The sequence below is a fragment of the Pongo abelii genome, chromosome 5 (assembly GCF_028885655.2).
Source record: "Pongo abelii isolate AG06213 chromosome 5, NHGRI_mPonAbe1-v2.0_pri, whole genome shotgun sequence".
NCBI lineage: Eukaryota > Metazoa > Chordata > Mammalia > Primates > Hominidae > Pongo > Pongo abelii.
This window is the reverse complement of record NC_071990.2, coordinates 7,960,397-7,986,076: the sequence shown is the minus strand read 5'-3', so window position 1 is coordinate 7,986,076 and position 25,680 is coordinate 7,960,397. Positions and strand designations below refer to the sequence as shown.

The window sequence follows — 25,680 nt, the reverse complement described above, 5'->3', positions numbered from 1 at the left end:
TCTCTCAGGCTAATACACAATTTGTTTATTCATTCTTCAATGTGGAAAATATTTTGCATTTTCACAAATCTTTTGGAAATATTCAACATATACTACTAATTTTCTTTCTTTCTTTTTTTTTTTTTTTTGAAGATACAAGAATGTAGCAAGTTAGTGGGGCAAAGTTATGCACCTTGTTTATTTATATACCAAAACTTCATAAATTATGTAACCAGCTTTCTGGTACTGCAAATAAAGATCATTAATTCCATTGATGGCTGATTTCCTTGAGCTGTAACTATTTGACCCCTATCTGACATACTCCGTGCTCTGTGATCAATCTTTAAATGTGTAATTCTACTGCTAGTGTTGAGCTGTAGATTAATAGCAGAAAAACCAGTTTTTCGAATTCACCACTACAACACAATTAAAATCCTCATGAATTATGCTACACGTTAGAAACTCCTAATGGATTGTGAACTCTTTGCTATTCAATTTGATTGTTCAAATTTACAGATTCCTGAACCAAACTAAGGTAAATTTCAGTTCTCATCATATATAAATTCTCTTAGACTAGCAAATGAGTTAACGAGTTACCGCTGGCAGCCATGTCAATAGACTGCCATTTAGAGATCCAGATCCAGTTTACTGCAGCCACCGAAGCCCGGCCTTGGGGCCCCTCTACCAGTAGCTCCCCAACAGTTCAAGTGGAAATTTGTCATCACTTCTCCACCTATCTCACACCCCGCCCTCAGCCCCGCCCCTCCCACTGGCCCCGCCTCCTGCGCTTTGGCGCGCGCTCTCCACGCCCCTTCCGTTCAGCCAATCGCCGCTGAAGTTTGCAGGAGAGGGACTTCCGTTTCCACCAATGCCGGAGGTTCTTGTTCTGCAGGTCTGGAGTCCGCCAGGAGCTACGGCCGGAAGATGGCGGCGGCCGCAGAGTTGTCGCTACTGGAGAAGTCCCTGGGACTGAGTAAAGGGAATAAATACAGTGCTCAGGGCGAGCGACAGGTGAGAAGGAGAGGCGGCGCGGAGGGAAAGAGGTGGACGGGAGCGAGGCCTGCCGAGTCCTGGCAGGACCCGGGCCGGCCACCCGATACGGGCGGAGCGAGGATGCTGCTACCCGGCTCCCCACGTGTCTGCGCCGCTAGCCGGCTGGCGCCTCTGGGCCTCGGCCCCTGCCATCCTACCTCCTGGAGGGAGGGGGTAACTAGCTCAGGTTGGGCTTGGCCTGAACTTCACCTCCTGGGAAATTGTCATCATCCCATTATGAGGAAACAAAACCAGTTGGAGGAAGGTCCTCACAGGGCTCTTAGACCAACCTGGGATGTATTCGGTAACTGGCTTTTTTTTTTTTTCTGTAATCGCACCTTTCATTCAGTTATTGCGCAGCGACTCCGTGATAGCTAACAGGGTGCCAGGTAGCACCGTGCTGGGCCTGGGGAATACAGCGGTGATTTAGGGGAACATGCTGCCTCCTCTCAGGAAGCTTGCTTTTTGGCCGGGTGGACAAACATTGCAACCATTTTAATTGGAAGAGTGCCACGTTGCACCATAAATGGCAGAGAGAACACCTAAGGAGTCTTGGCCCAATCTTGGGGATTCGGGGAAGGAGTTTCTAAGGCCTTGGATTATCAGTTTATGCGTACGTCCCACAGAGAATGCGGGAAACATCACAAGGTATGAGATTGCCTGGTGAGGCACTGTTAGAACGTTTGTGTTTTATAGTTGTTTGTCGTAGAAGGAATGTATTAGAGAAGGAAATTGGTTGTAGGAAGACTACTTTGGATATATGTTTTTTTCGCTCCTTTGAGATTTTTTCCAAATGATGTTTGTTTTTTGTCTTTAATTTTTTCTCTTCTTCATTTGGTCCATGTGGAGATCTTGTCTAGAAAGTAGTAGTATAGTTTTTATTTAAGTTAACCTGAAGCCTAGAAAGGTTAAGTGTTCAGCCTAAGATCAGCCCTGTGATTGGTGGCAGAGTAGGCGTTGGAGCCAAAGTGGCCTTCTTTTGGTGTTTCCTCTGCCCCAGTGATGATTCCGTCCCTTCGGCCCCTACTCCTTAGTTTAGTGTATATATTATATAATATATATGTAGTATAAAGATAATATATATGGCCGAGTGGACAAACATTGCAACCATTTAAATTGGAAGAGTGCCATATATATATATATATATATATTTTTTTTTTTTTTTTTTTTTTTTTTGAGACAAAGTCTTGCTGTGTCGCGCAGGCTGGAGTGCCATGGCATGATCTCGGATCACTGCAACCTCTGCTTCCCGGGTTCAAGCGATTCTTCTGCTTCAGCCTCCCAAGTAGCTGGGGTTACAGGTGTGCGCCACCACGCTCAGCTAATTTTTGTATTTTTAGTAGAAGCCGGGTTGCACCATGTTGGCCAGGCTGGTCTTGAACTGGTGACCTCAGGTGATCCACATGCCCTGGCCTCCTAAAGTGCTGGGATTACAGGCATGAGCCACTGCGCCTGGCCTAGTTTATATTTTTTAGGGACCATTGCCAAGATATGAGTATTATCTAGTATGAGAAACAATCATCAGCAAATAATTTAAAGCACAACATAGTAAGCACTTTATGGACTGTCGCGGGTGAGCAGCAACTCTCTGGGGCTGGTGACGCCAGGGTAAGAATTTACCAGGACAGCTGTAGGTAAAGAAAAGCAGATTTATTAGAGAAAGTATGAAAATATGTTGCAAGAGTGCAACAGGCAAGTTAGTAAGAGAGGAGCTAACTGCAATGAAACAAAGGCTGGCTGGGGATTTTACGGAATAGTACCTGTTGTGTGCTGAAGAGGGGTTTGTGCGGTACTGATAACACCAAGGTTGCAGTGAGCTAACTTGAGTTTTCTATCAGCCGAAGGTCCAGTGATAGCTGCACACGGAAAGATTGTTGAGTTATTTGTGCAGAAGGGCTGTGTCCTGGACCATGAAGAAAGGCAGACTTGTAGCTTATCGCCCGTCTCTTTTTGCTTTCCCTTGGTCCCCTCAACCTGACTTCTTTTCTCTAATTAGGACTCCATATGGAGTAAAACACTGTTGAGGAGTGTGAAAAAGGAAGTTAATTCTGACTATAAAAATGGATTTATAAACTCATGGAAGAGCTGGCATTTAAGGGATTATGCTTTGAAAGATGTGTAAAACCAATAAATTATGAAGGATTGGGAAGTTTAGGGCAGTAAGTAAACCAATATGAGGAATGATGCAATGCAAGGTAAACCCCAAATTACAGTTTGAGGCCCAACTGTGAAGACTTTCGAGTTCAGAGTGTGGTTTTTAATTTAATTTTAATTAAAGCATTTTAGCAGTTAGCAGCTAGTGAAAGTTTCTGTTTACTTGTATGGGGAAATGGTTGGCCATATGTGATAAGATTCAGCCATTTTTTGGGAAGACAGCTGACAGCAGTGAGCCAGCAATAAGGCATTCTCTGCAACATTACCAATCATAGTTAAAAATTGAAAGCAGTTCAGAGATCCTTATCTAGGATATTGATTCTTTAAGTTATGGTACATCAACACATTGACATACAGTCACGTGTTATTTAAAGACAAGGATATGTTTCAAGAAATGCATTGTTAGGCAGTTTCATCATTTTGTGAACATTATAGAGGGTTCTGTTTTTTTTGTAGTTTTTTTTTTTGAGGTGGAGCTTCACTCTTGTTGCCCGGGCTGGAGTGCAATGGTGCGATCTCGGCTCACTGCAACCTCCGCCTCCCAGGTTCAAGGGATTCTCCTGCCTCAGCCTCCCGTGTAGCAGGGATTACAGGCATGTGCCACCATGCCCGGCTAATTTTTGTATTTTTAGTAGAGACGGGGTTTCTCCGTGTTGGTTAGGCTAGTCTCGTACTCCCGACCTCAGGTGATCTGCCCACCTCAGCCTCCCAAAGTGCTGGGATTACAGGCGTAAGCTACTGCGCCCAGCCTTAGAGTGTTCTTAAACCTAGATAGTATATCCTACTTCACAAATAGTAGGTATATGATATAGCCTATTGCTCCTTCAGGCTACAAACCTGTACTGCATGTTACTGTACTGAATAATATAGACAGTTGTAACAATGGTAAGTATTTGTGCATCTCAGTATACTGAAACATAGAAAAGGTACAGTAAAAATACTTGATTATAATCTTAGGGGACCACCATTGGATATGCCATCCAGAACATCGTTGACCAGAATATCATTATGCAGTGCACGCTATTGCATATGCAGCCATTAAAAGTAATTACTTTGAAGACTGTGGAACCTTAAAATGAATGTAAAAATAGTATGTGTCTCCTAAGAATTGTGTATTTTAGGCTATGTAAAGGAAAGAAAATGGACATTTGAGCCAATAGGACTTTATTTAAACCCTGGCTCTGCCATTGCAAACCAAGCAACCTTGGTTTTTATTATCTGTAAAATGAGGATGAGATGACTTACCTTATCTTAGAAGATGTAATGATTAGATGAGAACGTAACTGGGAATTTTTTTAGAGCATGCTTGTGTTGTGGATAATTTATTTTTACAAATAATTCTCTTTAGAGTTAGTTGTGTCCCCTCCACCCAGCAGTTGTGAGTCATTTGATTTCTCTTTTTTCCCCAAAATATACCATGCATTCAGTACACAGATCTTGATGTTACCACCAAGTTAACACACTCAGGTAACCACCCAATCAAGGCATAGAACATTACTGGCACCCCTCAGAGGGTTCCATACTGTTTTCTTTTAATACATTTAATTTATTGGTGATCTTAAAGATTGTGGTTTCATTTGAATTGAAGAAAAAAGTGAGAAGTCAAGGAGCTATGAATAGTGAATGGAAAGTGGAAAGAATTTTACCTCCTTTACTTTGAAGTTACCTCCTTACTTTGAATCTGTATCCTGTAGAGTATTAATCTCCTTGTATACTTCACCAAGTCCTTTTGATGTAGATGTATGAAAATGCCTTGCAAAGTATAAATCATTATAGAAAACAAGATAGTATTTCGGCCAGGTGCGGTGGCTCACACTTGTCATCCCAGAGCTTTGGGAGGCCGAGGTGGGTGGATCACGAGGTCAAGAGTTCGAGACCAGCCTGACCAACATAGTGAAACCCCGTCTCTACTAAAAATACAAAAAATTGCCGGGTGTGGTGGCACGTGCCTGTAGTCCCAGCTACTCAGGAGGCTGAGGTGGGAGAATCAGTTGAACCCAGGAGGCAGAGATTGCAGTGAGCCGAGACCATGCCATTGCACTCCAGCTTGGGTGACAGAGTGAGATTCCGTCTCAAATGAAAAAAAAAAAAAAGATACTATTTCTGTTTCATTGCTGAAAAGAGCAGCAGTCTTCCCCCAAAAAAATTCTTTTTTCATTTGCTGAAGTCATTGAGATTGTATATTTGTTATTTGTGTTTGGTCAGTCTTCCCATTAGGTAATACTTTCCATTTTCTTTTACATTTCTCATAATGCATTGTGCTTATTTGTGTATCAATAAAATTTAAATTAATTGTCAGTTTCTTATAAGCAAGCAAACCTGATCCTTTATATTGCTATTGTAATAGGGGAAACATGAAGTCAGGTTTATTTAAGTATGTTCACTTTGCTATATAATAGGGCGCAGGTAAACTTGATTGAAATTAATACAGTATAATTAGAGCTTCCATTTTCTCTCATTGTACATAGTTTAAAATTATTGTAGTAATATTATACTGATTATTGTAGTAATATTATACGGATTTTTGCAATGTTATTACCAGTTTCATCATCAAGCACCTGTTACCAAATTGTAAATTATTTAACTGCTATTTTCTAGACTTTCATTTGTATGTAATTTAGTATCTTAGAGTAAAATCCGGGATTATTTCAGAAAACAGTTGAGGGATTTCGTGGTTACTTAGAAGTTATAATCATGATGTGGTCCTTGTTTTTTAAATTCTGTGAACTTTTTTTTTTCTTTTTAAGATTCCAGTTCTTCAGACAAACAATGGTCCAAGTCTAACAGGATTGACTACTATAGCAGCTCATCTAGTCAAGCAAGCCAACAAAGAATATTTGCTGGGGAGTACTGCAGAAGAAAAAGCAATCGTTCAGCAGTGGTTAGAATACAGGGTCACTCAAGTAGATGGACACTCCAGTAAAAATGACATCCACACACTGTTGAAGGTATCGTGACTCCTCTTATAGGCTGAAATGCATGAACTGTTAATCAGAAATCTCTTTCCCCTGAGATTAAAAAGCTGCAGCTGTTGGCCTTCTTCACCTCTTTCCTTCTGCCTCAGTAGTTTGCATCTGTTATTCCCTCTGCCTGGAACAGACTCTGTCCTCCCCCGCCACCACTGTCCCCCTTCAAATCTCAGCTGAGATATGCTGCCTTGGAAACTTCCTTGACTACTTCTCTCTCAGCTGGCTGAGGTTCTTTGTTCTATATGCAGTCACAGCACCCTGTGCTTTTCCTTCAGAACCCTTGTCATAGTCAGTAATTACAGTATTATGTGACTTTTTTTGTTTTTTTAATGTGATGCCCCACTCGACAATCCCGATTCTCTAAGGGGTAAAGTACTTTCTCAGAGGCAAGAGAGAATCAATCTTTTAGGGTTGTAGTTTGAAAAAACTGTCTGATCTGGGAAAGCTCACCTTTCCCTGTTTTGGGAATCATTGCTTTAAATTTTTATTTTCAAAGGCATCAAATAATAAAATAATCTACTGGATATAGCTTCAGAGTTACCAAGAATAAAAAAAATTCCAAATGAAGTTATTTTTGTTAATTTATTTATATAAAAAGAAGGCAGATTTTAAGATTTTGTTGAAGCTTTAAATTTGAAAGAAACTTAAGAGGTTATTCAGACAACAGCATATCATTGTAGGAATTCCTTCTGTTTCTTAATTTTATTGTGATTGTTATATCATGGCAACATAAGTTGTGCAAGAAAGGTCTTCCTTTATCACTTTGGGGAAAATGGTTCAAACTGTATTCTTGATAGATGCCGTCAAGAGAACTGGTACAAAGTCAGATTCAGAGCTTGGCTCTTTGTATGTCTGTCGTGATCAACCATTTATTCTTAATATCATGTTGGTCATTCACAGGGACCCTTCTCTTGTGCCCCTACTATTCACAGCATTTCCAGGGGGAAGCAGTCATATCCTACCTCCAAGTGAATGTGAGATTTCAGGCAAATAAAAAGTGAACACAACCATCTTTTATAGTTTTCCAAGGGAAAGGATAGTAATGAAGTACTTAATTCTGAAAGATAGGAACAGAATTTCAATGAATTGGGTTTATAAGGTTCAAAAGTTATATTAATAGATGTGGTATTAGAAGCATAGAAGTAACTTCCAAAGTGTTATCTCTGAGACATGTAAATATTTAATTGAGAGCCTCTGATTTAAGATGTTCCTGTTTTTGAAATGTATGTGGAGCTGGGCAATTTGCATTGTCTTCCTTGTCTGACCACAGTTTGCTCATCTGCACCTACAATATAAGCACTTGCAGTGCACCAGGATGCAGTTCTAAGGGCTGGTGGTGCATTAGACACAGTTTCTGCCCTTACGGAACTCAGACTGGCGAGTGAGACTGATTGTATATAGAGTGGATTGCAATGTGATTTTGGCCACATGCACAGATGAGAAAAGGGTTGATTTGTTTTGTTTTGCTATTTTAAGACAGTGTTGTTTTTATTTTAAAAGCAGTAAATATTACAGAATTTAGGAAGTACAAATAAGCAAATGGAGGACATTTGAAATATCCATAGTCCCACCAACAAGAGAGAACTATTAATGCTTATGTTTGGCCATCAGATATTTATTAAACCCCTTTTGTGTTTTTTCTGTGCATTTTTTTTTCCTTTTGTATATATGTGTGTATGTATTTAAAAAAAAAAAAAAAAAAACAGGTACCTACTGGGCATGGTAACCTGTTGGTTTTGTTTTGTTTTTTCTTTTTATTTTTTTGAGACAGGGTCTCACTCTGTCACCCAGGCTGGAGTGCAATGGCGCAATCTTGGCTCACTGCAACCTTCACCTCCTGGGTTAAGCAATTCTCGTGCCTCAGCCTCCCGAGTAAATGGGATTACAGGTGCGCACCACCACGCATGGCTCATTTTTTTGTGTTTTTAGTAGAGATAGGGTTTCATCATGTTGGCCAGGCTGATCTCGAACTCCTGACCTCAAATGATCCGCCCACCTCAGCCTCCCAAAGTGCTGGGATTACTGGCGTGAGTCACCTCACCTGGCCAGTAAACTGTTTTTTTGTTCACCGACAGTGTGTTGTCAGCACCTTTTTTACGTCAACAAGTATTCACTTACACCCTCCTTTTAATAACATGTTAGCGTTATATCGTATACAGTTGACCCTTAAACAGTGCAGGGCACTGACTCCCTGAGCAGTTGAAAATCCATGTATAATTTTGATTCCCCAAAAACTCAATTGCTAATAGCCTACTGTTAACTGCAAGCCTTACCTGTAACATAAAGTCAGTTAATACATATTTTGTATTTTATATGTGTTATATACCGTATTCTTAACGTAAGCTAGAGAAAAGAATATTATTAAGAAAATCATAAGGAGGAGGGAATACGTTTACTATTCATTAAGTGGAAGTGGATTGTCATATAGGTCTTTATCCTCACAGTCTTCACTTCACATTGAGTAGGCTAAGGAGGAGGAAGAAGAGCAAGGGTTTGTCTTACTCTCTTGGGTGACAGAGGCAGAAGAAAATTTGTGTTTGAGTGGACCTGTGCAATTCCAACCTGCGTTGTTCAAGGTTTAAGCTGTAATTGTACCACAATTTAAATTATCTATCCCTGGGTAGTTACTAGATTGTTGCTAAATATTTTAGCACATTTCCATTTGTTTCCTTAGCCTAATTTTTTTTTTTTTTTTTTTTAAGAGTCTTGCTCTGTCACACAGGCTGCAACCTCTGCCTTCCAGGTTCAAGCAATTCTCCTGCCTCAGCCTCCCAAGTAGCTGGGATTACAGGTGTATGCCATCACACCCAGCTAATTTGTTTTGTATTTTTAGTAGAGATGGGGTTTCAGCATGTTGGCCAGGCTGGTCTCAAATTCCGAACCTCAAGTGGTCCGCCTGCCTTGGCCTCCTGAAGTGTTGGGATTACAGGAGTGAGCCACCGCACCCGGTGTCCTTAGGCTAAATTCCTGCAAGAGAAACTGCTAGGCTAAAAGCTATATATTTTTAAAGTTATGTTGCTCATTTGTCCTCCAGAAAAGTACATTGTTATAGTATCATAGCATATGAGAGTGGCCTCTTCCACAAAACTAACATGGTATTACCTCTTTCTCCTTCACTACCCCAATTTAATTACCAAAACAAGAAAATTTAAAAATTATTCGTTTGAGGCCGCATGCGGTGGCTCACACCTGAAATCCCAGCACTTTGGAAGGCCGAGGCAGGCAGATCACTTGAGGTTAGGAGTTCGAGATCAGCCTGGCCAACATGATGGAACCTCCATCTCTACTAAAAACAGAAAAATTAGCTGGGCGTGATGGCATGCACCTGTGGTCCCAGCTACTCAGGAGGCTGAGGCAGGAGAATCACTTGAACCCGGGAGGCGGAGGTTGCAGTGAGCCAGGGTCACCCCACTGTACTCCAGCCTGGGCAACAGAGCGAGGCTGTGTCTCAAAAAAAAAAAACAAAAATTATTTGCTTTTTTTTTTTTTAAAATAAAATTATTAATGTGTCATTTTCATACTGCTTATTAGCTATTTTATTATTTTTAAAAATTCACTTACATGTATTCCTTGCCTGTGTTTATATTGGGCTGTATAGGTTTTTATTATTTATTTTTAAAACTCTTCCTTTTAGGATATTATGAAAGGGTTTAATTCTCATTTGTCAAAGTGCCATTTCAGTGGTAAAACCACAATGCTAAGTTTAAATGCCTCATAAATAAGGTAGTATATAATTTCAAAAAGCAGGCATTGCAAAACACTAACATTTGTTGAGTCTAGATGGAGGGTATATAGTTATTTTACTGCTTTTTCAACTTTTTTGTATTATTAGAAAGTTTAATAGATGGAAGGAAAAAGAAAAATCAGGTGGAATTGTAGGGGAAGTATTTAACAGTTTGACAATGGCATCAGAAAGAATTGTAAAAAAAAAAAAAAAAGAGGAAACGAACGTCAGACATAATTAGTTCTCACCTGTGAATATTTTGAATGTGTGAAACTCTGTCTTTTGGTAGGAAAAATTTTCTTTATATCATGAACCCAGAAAATATTACCTAATCATAGTTTATAAAAACTACATTTTTAAGAGTCTTGGCCGGGCACGGTGGCACACGCCTGTAATCCCAGCACTTTGGGAGGCCGAGGCGGGCTGATCACGAGGTCAGGAGTTTGAGACCAGCCTGGCCAACATAGTGAAACCGCTGTCTCTACTAAAAATACAAAAAATTAGCCGGTCATGTTGTGTGCCTGTAGTCCCAGCTACGCAGGAGGCTGAGGCAGGAGAATCACTTGAACCCTGGAGGCAGAGGTTGTGGTGAGCCAAGATCGCGCCACTGCACTCCAGCCTGGGCAACAGAGTGAGACTCCATCTCAAAAAAAAAAAAAAAAAAACAGTCTTTATCACTAAAACATGGATATAGATTCTGTTTTTGGAGAAAATATACAAAACTGGTCTTTAAATACTTCTTGAAATTAAATGAAGATGTATTTATTTTATTTGAAATTAAATGAAGATATTTTATTTCTTATACTTTCTCAAAGTTGATTTCTCTGAAGATATTTGGAGAGAAATCATATCCATTCAACAGAGTACCATAAAATTTAAGTGGTAGTCCCTAATATACCAATACGTTCTACCCTTTCCACCCAAATTTTATTTTGATTCTTCCATGCCTGTCTCATTTGTGTCCATATTCCTTTATGTTCTTATCTGTACCACCTTTAGGGGCTCATATTCATATACCATTTTGAAAATGACTGTCTTTAAATGAAAATCGTCAGAGAAAATGTGTTTACTCTTTATTAAGTGGAAGTAGATGATCATAAAGGTCTTCATCGTTATCTTCATGTTGAGCGTGTATCATGTTAACTTTGTTTGCTAACTCAAAGAGATTAAATTCAATTCTGCAAACATTTTTTACTGATTGCTGAACCACTATATTCCAGATACTCTGGGATGTTGCTATGGTCTGAATGTTTGACTTCCCCTCCCCAAATTTATATGTTAAAATTCTAACCCCCAAAGTGATGGAGTTAGGAGGTGGGGTCTTTGGGGGTGATTAGGTCCTGGAGGCAGAGCCTTCATGAATGGAATTATTGCCCTAATAAAAGGCCTGAGAGAGACCTCACCCCTTCCACCATGTGAAAAGACAGCTGCCTGTGAACCAGGAAGCAAGGCCTTACCAGACACTGCATCTGCCATCACTTTCATCTTAGACTTCCAGCCTCCAGAACTGTGAGGAATAAGTCTCTTTTGTTTACATGCCACCCAGTCTATGTATTCTATTATAGTTGCCCAGGTGGACTAAGACAGATGTGATTTGAGAATCGGAACAAAATGCCCTCTCTATAGTTTAAGGAATTATTCTAGAATAAATGCTGTTGATCACTGGACAGTTTTTTATATCTAGTCCTTAGAGGAGCCTCAAAGAATATTTAATAATAGTTCATATAACTCATTTACAAAACCTCCTCTGAAGGTTTTATGAATTTGTTGTTTCACTTAATTGACTATAATTCAATGTAAATTCCTATTCTACTAAATTAAGTGTTAATTTTAAGGGAAGGCAACATTTTCCATCTCAGGAAATTGACGTATTCATGCTGGTCTGCCAGAAAATACCTCTAACAAAAGTAAAAATAGATAAATTGGACTATGTCAAAATTAAACATTTCTGGACACAATCAAAGGAGACAACAGAGTGAAAAGGCAGCCCATAGAGTAGGAGAAAATTTGTAAATCATATGTTTGATAAGGGGTTAATATTCAGAATATGTAAAGAACTCCTACAACTCAGCAACAAACAAACCGAATATCCTGATTTCAAAAGTGGCAAAGGACTTTAGTATGCATTTAGCCAAAGAAGATATACCAGTGGCCAGCAAGCATATGAAAAGATGCTGGAATCACTAATCATTAGGGAAATGTAGATCACGTTTACAATGAGATATCATTTCACACCCATTAGGATGGCTACTACCAAAAAAAATCCCACAGAGCAACATGTGTTGGTAAGGATATGAAGAAATTGTAACCCTTGTGCATTGTTGGTGGGAATGTAAAACGTGCAACTGCTATGAAAAGCAGAACAGCACTTCCTCAAGAAATTAATGGAATTACCATATGGTCCAGCAATTGTACTTGTAAGTATATACCCAAAAGAATTCAAAGCGTGGTTTTGAAGAGATGTTTGTACGCTCCTGTTCACAGCAGCATTACAGTAGCCAAGAGGTGGAAACAACTATGTCTATTGACACAGGAATCGATAAAATATGATCTGTACATACAGTGGAATATTATGCAGCCCTAAAAAGGAAGGAAATCCTGACATGTGCTGCATGCTACATGGAGGAACTTTATATTCAGTGAAACAAGCCAGTCACAAAAGTACATATAGTCTATATTGCACTTATATGAGGTATCTAAAGTAGTCACATTCATAGAAACAAGGTAGACTGGTGGTTGCCAGGACCTAGAGGCAAGGGGAAATGGGCGAATTATTGTTTCATGGGTATAGAGTTTCTTAGAATTCTCTAAAGAGATTGAAATTGTTGGGGAATTTTTGTATTTTAATGGAAAAAATAAGTGTAACTAATGAGCATGAGTAACAAAATATTTCCAAAAACAAAAAGCTAGACTTTAAAATGATCATAGATGGCACTTTGAATATCATTTTCTAATGTTTTCTTGTTTATTTAAGACTAGTAATGTTTAGCCTATTTTTTTAAAATGAGGTGACTGGCGTATTATTTGTGATTTTGAATGAATATTAATGTCAAAGAGTAAATTTATTAAATGGCAATATTTTGTTTTCTAGTAGCCTAAATCTTTTAAGTCATGATATGATAATTAACTTTATTATTACTGTTTTTTACATTAATATTTATTTGTTTTTTCTTTTTTCTAGGATCTTAATTCATATCTTGAAGATAAAGTCTACCTTACCGGGTATAACTTTACATTAGCAGATATCCTATTGTACTATGGACTTCATCGCTTTATAGTGAGTATTTGTATAGTTACTGGCTTTTTTTTTGTAGTGTTGAGAATGATTTTTAAAACTTTGTCTTGAATTTAGATCAGATTTGCATTTTTGGCTTATCAAATAAAAATGAAAGGAATTCCTTTCAGTTGCTTCCTTTTCCTTGACCTTGATTTTTTTCCTATGCTTCTGCTCTTCTTCAGCAGTGACTTCTCCAGCTACACTTTAGGTTTTGTCATCATCCCCTGGGCCCCATATTCCTACCATTCCACCTCTAGATCTTAACTCCAGTACCCCATCTTCTGTGTAACCACTTGTGATGGTTAATACTGAGTGTCAACTTGATTGTATTGAAGATGCAAAGTATTAATCCTGGGTGTGTCTGTGAGGGTGTTGCCAAAGGAGATTAACACTTGAGTTAGTGGGCTGGGGAAGGCAGACCCAAGCTTAATCTGGATGGGCACCATCTAATCAGCTGCCAGCAAACATAAAGCAGGCAGAAAAACATGAAAAGATTAGACTGGCTTAGCCTCCCAGCCTACATCTTTCTCCTGTGCTGGATGCTTTCTACCCTCAAACATCAGACTCCCAAGTTCTTCAGTTCTGGAACTCGGACTGGCTCTCCTTGCTTCTCAGCCTGAAGATGGCCTATTGTGGGACCTTGTGATTGTGTGAGTTAATACTTAATAAACTCCCCTTTATATATATATATATTCCATTAATTGTGTTCCTCTAGAGAACCCTGACTAATACACCGCTTATCTTAGCTCTTTTAATCTCTTAGTGTCTAATTTCTGTCTGATGTAATTTGACTCCTCTTTTCCAAATCTGTATACTTTCTTCCCCACCCAACCTAGACCCCCTTTTGTGTAACTTCAGCTACGTCCTCTTAGTATCTTCAGCTCCTTTGCTTTACCCTACAGTCACCACCCTTTCCCTGTAAGTTCCCGGCTCTTGGCCAGTCCAAATAAATGTCTTCAGTCTTACATCCAAGATCCAAGCTGAGCTCTACTGGAGAAATTACAACACTGTAGATGACTGCCACTAAAAATGTTGACTATCCATTTGCAGCTGGGCTCTCATACTGGCTCAGCTCCTTTTTTTTCTCTCCCAGGGATACTTCCAAACCTTTACTTCCTTCCTTAAGCCCCTTCCTTCTCCCTCCTCCTTTATCTTTAGTCCTTATCACCGAGCCTTCCTCCATTATTCATCTAGAAAAGTGGAGGCTGTTCATCTGAATCCCTTCATCTTCCAGCCTGCCTGATTGGGCATCCTTGTCTATCTTGTCTCCTTTTCCTGGTCTCAGCCTTGCCTTTTTCCTAGGCCGATCCATTTGTATTAGTCCATTTTCACGCTGCTGATAAGGTCATACTTGAGACTGGGTAATATATACAGGAAAAAGGGTTTAATGGACTTAACAGTTCCATGTGGCTGGGGAAGCCTCACAATCATGGTGGAAGGCAAGGAGGAGCAAGTTGGAGCAAGTCATGTCTTACATGGATGGCAGCAGGCAGAGAGGGCTTGTGCAGGGGAACTCCCACTTATAAAACCATCAGATCTCATGAGACTTATTCACTATCACAAGAACAGCACAGGGAAGACCTGCCCCCATGATTCAATTACCTCCCACCAGGTTCCTCCTGTGACATGTGGGAATTGTGGAAGTTACATTTCAAAATGAGATTTGGGTAGGTACACAGCCAAACCATATCACCATTCATCTGGCCTCTTACCTGAATCTCCTCTCCGCCTCCTGCCTTTTCTGGATCTTGCTCCAGATTGTATTTCCTTTTTTTCTTCAATCTTGCCCACTACCTACATGATCAGTCTCTTTATTTTAAATTTGTTCATGAGCGATGACATGATGCTATGTTCTTGGCACTGTTCTTCATGCTGTACAAATGTTGACTCATTTAATCCTAATAACAGCCATGTAGGGTAGGCACTAATATTATCAGCCCCATTTTACAGATGAGATAACTGAGGCATAGAGAGGTCAAATGTTTTCTTTGAGATTGCCCAAGGAAGTGGTGGAACGAGGTCCAGAAACCAGACACTTTGGCCCCAGAATATGTGCTTTCTTATACCCATCTCTCTGCCTACAAGGTTGGCTCAACTCCCCATCACCCCAACACCCATCTTCCCCCTGTGGAAAAAAAGAACTCATGCATTTTTGTGCATTGTGCATTGTGCACCTCATGTATCCAGTCAATCAGATCCTGATTTCCAGCTCCTAAATGCCTCTCACATGTGTCTTTTCCTATGATCCCAATGACATTTCCCAAGTTCCAGTATTTAGAATCTTTTGTTCATCTAAAGAGGATGGACTATAAGAGATGAGCTTGGTGGCCCCTGGAGCAGTCTTTCTCATGACCATGTCTTTTTCTTTCTCAAAATAATTAACTCAGACAGGCGCAGTAGCTCACCCCTGTAATCCCAGCACTTTGGGAGACCAAGGTGGGCGGATCACCTGAGGTCAGGAGTTTGAGACCAGCCTGGCCAATATGGTGAAACCCCGTCTTTACTAAAACCACAAAAATCAGCCAGGCGTGATGGCGCATGCCTGAAATCCCAGCTACTCCAGAGGCTGAGGCAGGAGAATTGCTTGAACCCAGGAAGAAGAGGTTGCCATGAGCAGAGATCGCACCAAGGCACTCCAGCTTGGGGGACAAAAGTGAAACTCTGTCTTAATTCATCTGACTCCTGCCTCCCTTGCTATCCTCCTTCCTGTCATTCTCTCAGCCACAACATGTGCCCCAGAGCCTGCTGGATGCTGGGCTCTTTCTACCCAGCATCCTTGCATTACTCTTCTCTTTTGCTCCCTGGTCCCAGCCCTTCCCTTCTTCCCCACTTCATTTGCATTTCCCAATGAAATGCAAATCTCTCGGTTCCCACTCATTCCTCCGCTGAATCCCTCTCAGGCTCCTAAACCATATTGAGGTGCTTCTTCCTCTGTGTGTGTTTGTACCTCATATACACCTCAGGTCTAGCTTGTTTCACTCTTACTGAAATTCTTTGAAAATAAGCTGCTTGACTCAATGATTGTAGCGACACATATTTGTAACACCATTGTCTGAGGTAATTCCTGGCATGTGTATGTAGTCACCCCTCCATAAACACTGAATACATTTTTAAACGTATTTCTCTCTGCTTTTCAAGGAGTTGCCTCTATACTTTCTCGCTGTACCTCATCACTAAGAAGGAAATAGGACCAGTGTTATTAGCCTCCTTTTACAGAGAAGGAAACTAATGCTTAGGAAACTTGAGTGGTTTAAAGGCACAGCGCTCAGTTTTTGGAAGGGCCAAACTAGATCTTCTGACTGAAGTGTCTTAATGTGTGGGGAAGCTCTTTGTATTATAAACTATAAAATACTGTAATAATTGAGGCCTGCGCAGGCCCCAACCTGTCCATGGTTTGGGGCTGCTATCTGCCTCATAAAGCAAAGTGGAGGGTTTGTCTTTTGGAAAAACAAAGTCGTTTTCTCCTCTGAAAAAGCCTCCTACATAATTGGCTTTGCCATTTGCCAAGAATAAGAGGGCACAGATTGAGGCCTCTTGAGTCTGGGTTTTCAGTTGAGGTTGAAGAGAAAAGACAGGGATTGTAACCAGAAAATTCAGAATGGAATGCAGTTCCCTCCCGAACTCCTGGGCTTCATGACAGTCATAGAAGTGGATTCCTTTTAGTTTCCCCTCACCCCCCAAACATACCGTAATAATGCATGATACAGTTATTAGTCCCCTACTCAAGCTATAATCCTTCAGTTTGAATTTACTTGACTTTATTCTGAATTGTTCCTCAAAGATCCTCAGTGATTATGTTAAATTCTGTAACATTATTGTAATGGCTTAGAATGATCTTTAATTTAATGTAAAACTATTATGAGTTTTAAATGATTTATTGAGAGCCCACTGTGTATGCCCACTATGCCATACTTGAGAGGGAGACAACAGAAGTATAAAACTATTTTCAGGGGCATATTAATCTTATTGAAGAAATTAGACTGTTTTACATGAAAGCAATTAATGAAGTAGAGAAAATGGAATCCAGTGCTAATCTCTGGTCAGAATATTATGTTATTAATGAATGAGGCAGATAAGTAGAATACAGAATCATAAAATTGTCAGAAAAATATCTGAAGATGTGGATGGCCTTGGCTATCTAAGGGAATTTTCACTGTTCTGGAAAGCTTATGATAAGTTTGATTACAAATATTCTTTGTAAATAGGGCGACCACATGATTTCTCATCCAAAACACTTGTCTGTGAAAGGAGGCCTATTAATAATTACGTTGAGACAACAGGAGTGAAGTAGAATGAATGTTCCCCATACTTACAAAGAATATGATTCAATTTACACAAAATAAGGGACCAAAGAGGATTTGTCTTATTTCTGTTCATCCCCTCTTGGCTTTTAAAACAGTGCCTTGTGCAGCTAAATGCTTATTGAGATTAGCAATATTAAGGCTGGGCATGATGGCTCATGCCTGTAATCCCAGCACTTTGGGAGGCTGATAGATAGCTTGAGCCCAGGAGTTCAAGACCAGCCTAGGCAACAGGGCAAAACCCGTCTCTATTTAAAAAAAAAAAAAACAAAACCATTAACCAGGCATGGTAGCTCTGTGCCTGTAGTCCCAGCTACCTGGGGGAATGAGGTAGGAGGATCTTCTGAGCCCAGGGAGGTCAAGGCCACAGAGTCATGATTGCACCACTGTATTCCAGCCCGGGCAGCAGAGTGAGGCCTGTCTTAAAAAAATAAATCAAAGCAATATGTAACAACTGGTACCAATTTATAGTTCCTATTTCAGATTTTTTAGATTTTTTATCTTTGTAGTGAAAGTGTAATATAAGTAATGTTATTTAAATGTGGAGAAAGTTTATTGGAGCTGAAATACATTGATTACCAGCTTCTTTTATTCCATGCTAGGTTCAATATGTTTTAGTAGCTTTTCGAATTTAAAATGATCATAAGGCACAACTTACCTCATTTCAAAACAAAAAAGCCTCCGAGGTAAAGAGGATTTGCTGCTAAGGTATTTAAGCATCTCTCTCCTGGTGGCAGCCTAAACACAGTCTTTGAACTTGAGGGAGTCTGTACTTGATTTTAGTGAGACTGTGCTGCTGTGAGCATGGCTACCCAACAGGGCTCCAAGAACAATTTCTATCTGAAAACCACATTAACAAACTTGTTGGCTTTTTAAAAAATATATATTTAAATGTGACATATGTTTTGACATTTAACTTTTTAAGCTTTATATTAGGAAAAATACCATCAGTCATCCTTTGTGATGACAGCCAGCAGGCTGGTGAATGTCTGTTCAGACCCACAAGATCTGGCTTGCTGTAGCATCGGGCTGTCATTAAGAAGGAGAGTATTTCTACATCTAATTAAAAATAAAAAAGATGATACTGAAGTGCAACTCATAAACCAAGTGTTTAATTAAATTTTCCTTTCCTCTAGCTTATGCAGGTTTTGCAGTAGGGAAAAGAAATACTCTGAAAAGGAGGGAACTTGTTTGGAATTCCTTTGCCAGCAGAATGAATAAGGTCATAATCCTATAGTGCAAAATATTCATAGTACTAGCTGCAAAGTTATTTAATTACAAGTCTAAGTGCACTGGAGGGCACTTGGTTTTTAGGCAGGTTAGAAGTGTTTCATTCAGTACAGCATGTTAAAGTTAGGGTTACATTAATAATATTTAGCATTCTGTATGTGTTTACATTTTCTAGTTTGGAGTGTATGTCCTCTTCATATATAGTGACTAGGATGTTGTGATTAAAGATATCCTTATCTTTTTCAAAGTGAAATTGAATAGATTAATATGTAAATCACTGTTGACCATCCTTTTGGGTTCCTATCATGAGTCAAAGTATCTCTCCCACTCTAGTCCAAGTGCAGGCAAAGTAATCAAAGAAATAGACACCTTCTCAAGGAACAGGCCTCACAGACTAAAACCTATACAATGGCAGAATTGCACTGTGGTGTTAAATGACATTCCAGTTAAGTTGGGTACAAATACATTCAGATGTGGAATAAATGATTTCTAGGTGTTAAGGTAGGGTGGGTGTGAGGTGCAGATTGGCCACCTGCTGATATTTGCCAGGTCTTCGTGCTTTGTTTGCTTTGGCAATATTATTTATTTTTGTCCTCGTGCATTCCTTAATTTGTTTGTTCGCATTATTCAGTACGGAATACGTAATCAGCACAGTGTACAAAACAGCAGTCAAGGAACCTTCGAGTCATCAGAAAATTCCACTGTATTTTGTTTCACTGTGAGCCCAATTTTAGTCATGGCTGAGTTATTCTAAGATCTGGTCTATCTTAACTCCGTTTGAGGAATATTATGTTGCCTTTCCTTTGTTATACTGCCTGTTAGTGTGGCTGTTTATTATAACACCAGTGACTCACTGCTTTCTTAAAGTGATTTCACTAGTAGATAGTCATCCCTGTGAACAGACTGTTACTCAAGATTATTAAAATCCTTTGTAATATTATGTGCTGCTTGACTGTAAGATTGTTATCAACTGAAATACTTTTGTTCTGAAGTTTGGAGCACCATTGGAGGCATGTGGTTCTTTTATAAGGAAAGGAAAAATAAAAGAAATAACTGCAAAAATAGTCCAGGAGCACTGGCCCTAAAGAATGTCCCAAAGTCGGCAGCGTGATGCCAGTTGGAAAGGTAGCAAAGCAGCGTGTCACCCTGATCTGGAACGGGTCACTTAAAGTGTTTCTCACATGATTTCATGGAAAATTAGTGATTCAGAATATTATCTGCTTGGCTTTAAAGATCAAAGTCATGACAGAGTGCCAATATAAATTAAAAGGAATTATTATTTTAGGCAGAAAGAGCCAAGCACCACTATAGACACACTGGCATGCAGATCAACATGAAGCAGGAAATGGCAACTAGAACAATTGCATTGTTTCCTGTTGTAAGAAAGGAAAAAGAACTTGAGCTAGAAAGGGATGGTGGAAAACCAGTGTTGTAAGTGAAATAGTCCGGGAGATCCCATCAGAAATGTTTTTAAAATCTGTAAATTTGGTGAGGGGAGAAATCTGTTCATTTCTTTGTTTACAGTAAGTTTATATAGGGAATGTCTTCCAAAAAAGTAGCACAGTTAACAAGTCAAGATCACTCATAATTATCTCAGACTCAAAGGGACAAGTTCCAAAGTTTAAACTGTAAAAAGAGGTGAAAGTGGTAACCGTAACCTCATCCTTTTTGAAAAACTCTGTGAGTTTCTGGCAAAAGTTTCCTGAGGGAAAATGTATAAATGTACATTCTTAAAATAGATCATCTAAAAATATTGTCAAATGGATCATCTAGTTAAAAATTATTAGAATAGGGGGCTGGGTGCAGTGGCTCATGCCTGTAATCCAGGCACTTTGGGAGACCGAGGCTGGTGGATCACTTGAGGCCAGGAGTTCGAGACCAGCCTGGCCAACATGGCGAAACCATGTCTCTACTAAAAATACAAAAAATTAGCCAGGTGTGGTAGTATGTGCCTGTAGTCCCAGCTACTTGGGAGGCTGAGGCAGGAGAATCGCTTGAACCCAGGAAGTGGAGGTTGCAGTGAGCCCAGATTGCGCCACTGCACTCCAGTCTGGGCAACAGAGTAAGACTCTGTCTCAAAAAATAATAATAATAAATAAATTATTGGAATAAATTAGGAATTTTTAGAAGCTTTAGGAGCTCTTGGAATAAAAACTATTTTTTACTGTGAGTCTGTTGATAATCCTGACTCTAGAGACTCCAAATGTAAAATGTTTAAGTTGGAGAATATTTATTTTGCTGTGTTCTGTATGTTATTATTTCTTTAAATAATAGGCCTGTAAGCAACTTATACTAGTCCTCAGTGACACCAAATGCTGTTCTGAAATACAAATATCACACATAACATTGCCCTTTTTACCTAGTTTAAAATCTGGGTGAACAACTTGAACATAAACAAGCATTAGTACTCTATTATTTGGAAATGCTTTACCAAATGGCTGAGTGGAGAATTATCTGAAATGAAAGAGCTATGAAAGGACTAAAATGGTAAGAAAGAGGTCAGATTTGAATCATCATATATTTCAGCAGCTGACATGAAATCAAGTTGGAGTAAAACTTATTGTTACATCTGTTTGCTTTAGACAAAGAGATTTGTCGAAGTTGATTTTGAATTTTATTCATTCATTTATTCATTTTTGGTAAGAAAGCTCCCATTTCTTGTTAGATTTGCAGCTCTGTTTATTACTGGTTGAGCTTTTAATAAATTTTTTGAAGTCCTTGCTGAAGTTTATGTATGGTAAAGATTTAGAAAAAGAACAAAATGCTCTTTTACAAAATATTTTTCAAAATATTTTTGAAATATAGACTGATGCTCAGTTTATTCCACAGATTAAGTGCTGCCTATGAAAACACACCTGACAGGTAGATGCTCCTTTCAGTTTGAATCTACCAGTTAGCCTAATGTAATTCTTTCATGTGAAACCATGAATTTTCATAATAAAAATTAAACTTTTACATTAAAAAAGACATACTTGACCAGTTTTCTTGACTGATGTGTTATTTATCTCTGTGCCATGGACTGACTGTTATAGATGAGACAGTTATAGTAACATCCTTCTAAGTAGACACAACCTTACACACCTTAGACAAGATGAATGTTTTTATGTGCTAGAGCAGCTTGTGTGTAGGACTTAAGTATGTATCACTAAAACCTGAAACTTAAACTTTTATGAAACAGAAGCAGTGAAGATTCTCCCTAGTAACAACTTAAGTAAACCGAGCCAACAAATACGAGTCCAAATAAACATTTAATGAGAAAATACTGCCTACTTTTTAATTTTATTGTTAATATCCTTTTGTATTCTGTAATAATTATTGCATGTAGAGTGATTTATCCTTCACCTTTGGTGATCTGGTAACTTAGCAGAATGTTTGTTTGCAGAACAGGTATGTGCTAAATTCTGAAAAGCAAAGGAAGTTCATCTCACTAAAAATGTCTCCCAACAAGCAGGCTACTGGGGAGTTTGTACCGCTTGTAGGGTGGCTGAGTTATTTCTTTCTGCGAACACTCCTGTCAGTGTTATAGAGACTTGCACTATCTGTTAAGTAAATGTGACTTAGGAGAAGGAACTACACTACCCATTCATGGGGTCATGGCTGCAAGTTACTGCCCTACTGGTTTTCTCTTTACCTGATAACTCTCAATAATTCTAAAATTTATCTTAGAGACAAGTCTTTGAGTCACCTGTTTTGGAATTTGAGCCCAGTGAAATGATAAGCACCTGCAGTTTGTATCACATCTCTCTAACCAAATCTCTGAGCATTCTTGTAGCTTGATAGCAAATTGGGTGAACTGCTACATTCACTAAAAGATTGAGTTCAGCTTTATTGCAAACAGAATTATGAAGGTCCGTTCTCATGCATTTACTCAGCCTCCTTCATCTGAGTCACACACCACTGGAAATAGCCCCTCCTTATATTAAGCAATACTGACTTGAAATGGATCATTTCCTTTTTTTAGGTTTACTAAAGAATACCAGAGAAAGAACTGTATCTTAATCTATCTTCCTTTCCAATGAAGTAAAAAACAAATTATTTGATCCAAATCCTCAGTTAATGTAAATTTTGCATTTGCTGAAAACTTGGTATTTCCCAGGAAGCACATCAGGTTTTGTACTGAACATAACATTGAACATGAAGAACTTTTACAAGTCAGTGTTCACTGGGCTGAAACTTTTACTCCTATCTGAATATGTTGGCTTTTGAGAACTCTTGGGGGATTGATGTTGTTGTTTTTCAACTTCTATCTCCTACTTAAGTGATATTAATATTTGTGCTTATGTAACATCTGTGTTGTGTGTGTATGTTTTTAATCTCTACTTAGGTTGACCTGACAGTTCAAGAAAAGGAGAAATATCTTAATGTGTCTCGCTGGTTTTGTCACATTCAGCATTATCCAGGCATCAGGCAACATCTGTCTAGTGTTGTCTTCATCAAGAACAGACTATATACTAATTCCCACTAGAAGCTGTCCATGCCATACAGAAGATCTAGTAAAAACGTTTTAAATGGAAAATGTACTCTGGACCACAGGACTAATGTAAATTAATATACAGCCATTCATTATTTGTTGAAGTTGATAGAATTTTTGAAGTGTAAACTTGTGTCTGAATGTTTTATTTGTTCTTTAGTTGAAGTTTTGCAATTTTTATGTCAAAATTCAATTGCTATTAAACAAGTTGAGATCAAGTTATAAATTAACCTTGTTTTTAATAGATGACATGTATTTCAATAAAAGTTGCAAATCAGGCTTAATCTTAAAATTGGTGGTCCTTTCAATGGTTGACATATTTGGCTATTTATTAACCTCTCTTTCATATTCTAAAATTCATTTTCCCCTTATGGATACTTATGATAGTTTGTTAAGAACTGTGATAAATTGTGCCAAGGAAACTGAAAGGGAAGACAGATGGATTTGTTTTAAAATATTTATGTGAGCTAGTAAATGTGGTTGAAAAAATATTTTTTCGTTGTTTCTTTCTTTCTGTAGTCAGTACTCATTGGCGTGAAACTAACTACTGAACTGCCCTACGGGAAACTGGAGTAAGATACATTCCTCTTGAGTTAATGATTCTTTTTTGTTGTTGGGCTTATTGTAATATGCAGTGGCCAAAAAGAGATGGGAAATTCTTCCTCCTGTAAGGAGGAAAATAAAAACAAAGAGATGGGAAAGTCTTATTGTCCCACTAATTTTGGATTTTTAATTACTAGATTTTTTCTAAACTGAAAGCCAAGTCTCATGGAAAGACTGCTGTTAAAGTGCTGTGTGAAGAACAGAGGCACTTTATTAAAAGATCTGTATATTTTATAACTTGCTGGTTGAATAAATAATAGTTATTGTAGAGCTAAAGACCTTATCTTTACAAATAATGAGAAAAATGGGGTCTTTGGGGGCTTTCCCGTTTAATGCTACTTAATGTTTTGATGTTGATGCTGAGTCTGACCAGTGGACCCTTCAAAGTTCTAGCAGAACTTTAAACAAAGCAGTTAATCATATTTTCTTAATCTCTAAAAATAAAAATTAAGATAATGCTAAATTAGGATTAAAGTAGACAACATGAAGAAAAAAGCCTAATATGTAGCTCTTGGCAATCAGTAAGGTTAGTTTCCTTTCTCTTCTCCAGACAAATCGTGATTTTTTTGTTTATAACAAAATGAGGATTGTAACAGGCCCCCATTTTTGTCTCTAAAGTTACTGAGTCAGGAGACTTAACAGGCCAGGTGTGTGAGCACAGGCACACCTCATTTTACTGCATCTTCAACACATTGAAGGTTTGTGGCAACCCTGCTTCGAGCGAGTCTACTGGCACCATTTTTCCGTCAGCTTGTGCTTGCTTCATGTCTCTGTGTCACATTTTGGTAATTCTCACATGACATTGAATTTTTTTCATTACTCTATCTGTTAACAGTGATCTGTGTCCCGTGATCTTTGTTACTATTATTATTTTTGGGGTGCCACAAGCCATGCCCATATAAGACTTCAGACTTAATAAATGTTGTGTGTGTTCTGACTGCTCCACTGACCAGCTGTTCCCCATTTCTTTCCTTTTCCTTGGGCTTCCCTCTTCCTCGAGCCACAAGAGTATTGAAATTAGGCCACTTAATAACCTAACAGTAGCCCCTAAGTGCTCAGGTGAAAGGAAGAGTTGCACATCTCTCTCTAGAAATGATTAAGCTTCTTGAGGAATGCATGTCAAAACCAAAACAGGCTGAAAGCTAGGCCTCTTGCACCAAACAACCAACTTGAATGCAAAGGAAAAGTTTTAAGGAAATTAAAAGTGCTGGCTGGGTGTGGTGGCTCATGCCTATAATCCCAGCACTTTGAGATGTGGAGGTGGACAGATCACTTGAGCCCAAGAGCTCAAGACCAGCTTGGGAAACATGACAAAACCCCGTCTCTACAAAAATTAGGCATGGTGGAGTGCCTGTAGTCCCAGCTACTTGGGAGGCTGAGGTGGGAGGATCACCTGAGCCTGGGAGGTTGAGGTTGCAGTGAGCCGTGATCATGCCACTGCACTCCAGCCTGGGCAACAGAGTAAGCCCCTGTCTCAAAATACGTCAATAAATAAAAGTGCTACTCCAGTGAACACACAGATGATAGGAAAGCAAAACAGCCTTATTGCTGATAGGGAGAAAGTTTGAGTTGTCTGGACAGAAGATGAAACCAGCCCCAACATTCTCTTAATCCAGGGGAAGACCCTAACTCTCTTCGATTCTATGAAGGTTGAGAAAGGTGAGGAAACTGCAGAAGAAAGGTTTGAAACCAAGCCAGCAGATATTGGTTCATGAGATTTGAGGAAAGACACCATCTCCATAACACAAGTGCAAGGTGAAACAGCAAGTGCTAATGTAGACTGCAAGATCTAGCTAAGATCATGGGTGAAGGTGGCTACACTAAACAACAGATTTTCAGTGTATATGAAACAGCCTGCTATTAGCAGAAGATGCCACATAGGACTTTCATGGCTGGAGAGAAGTCAGTGCCTGGCATCAGAGCTTCAAAGGACGAACTGA

The 25,680-nt window shown here is 39.1% G+C and overlaps 1 protein-coding gene across 2 annotated transcripts; it reads left to right on the top strand.

Moving 5' to 3' along the window:
- The first annotated feature begins 800 nt into the window (after positions 1-800).
- On the top strand, positions 801-23,429 carry EEF1E1 (eukaryotic translation elongation factor 1 epsilon 1). 2 transcript variants are annotated; one of them, XM_009241417.4, is made up of 4 exons: positions 801-990; positions 5,913-6,113; positions 13,040-13,135; positions 22,991-23,429. In XM_009241417.4, exons 1-4 carry the CDS (start codon positions 904-906, stop codon positions 23,129-23,131), a joined length of 525 nt encoding a protein of 174 aa, XP_009239692.2. In that variant the 5' UTR covers positions 801-903; the 3' UTR covers positions 23,132-23,429. The 2 variants fall into 2 exon arrangements, with proteins under 2 accessions (XP_009239692.2, XP_063581399.1); XM_063725329.1 differs by lacking the exon at positions 801-990 and adding an exon at positions 1,270-1,659.
- Positions 23,430-25,680: the final 2,251 nt, after the last annotated feature.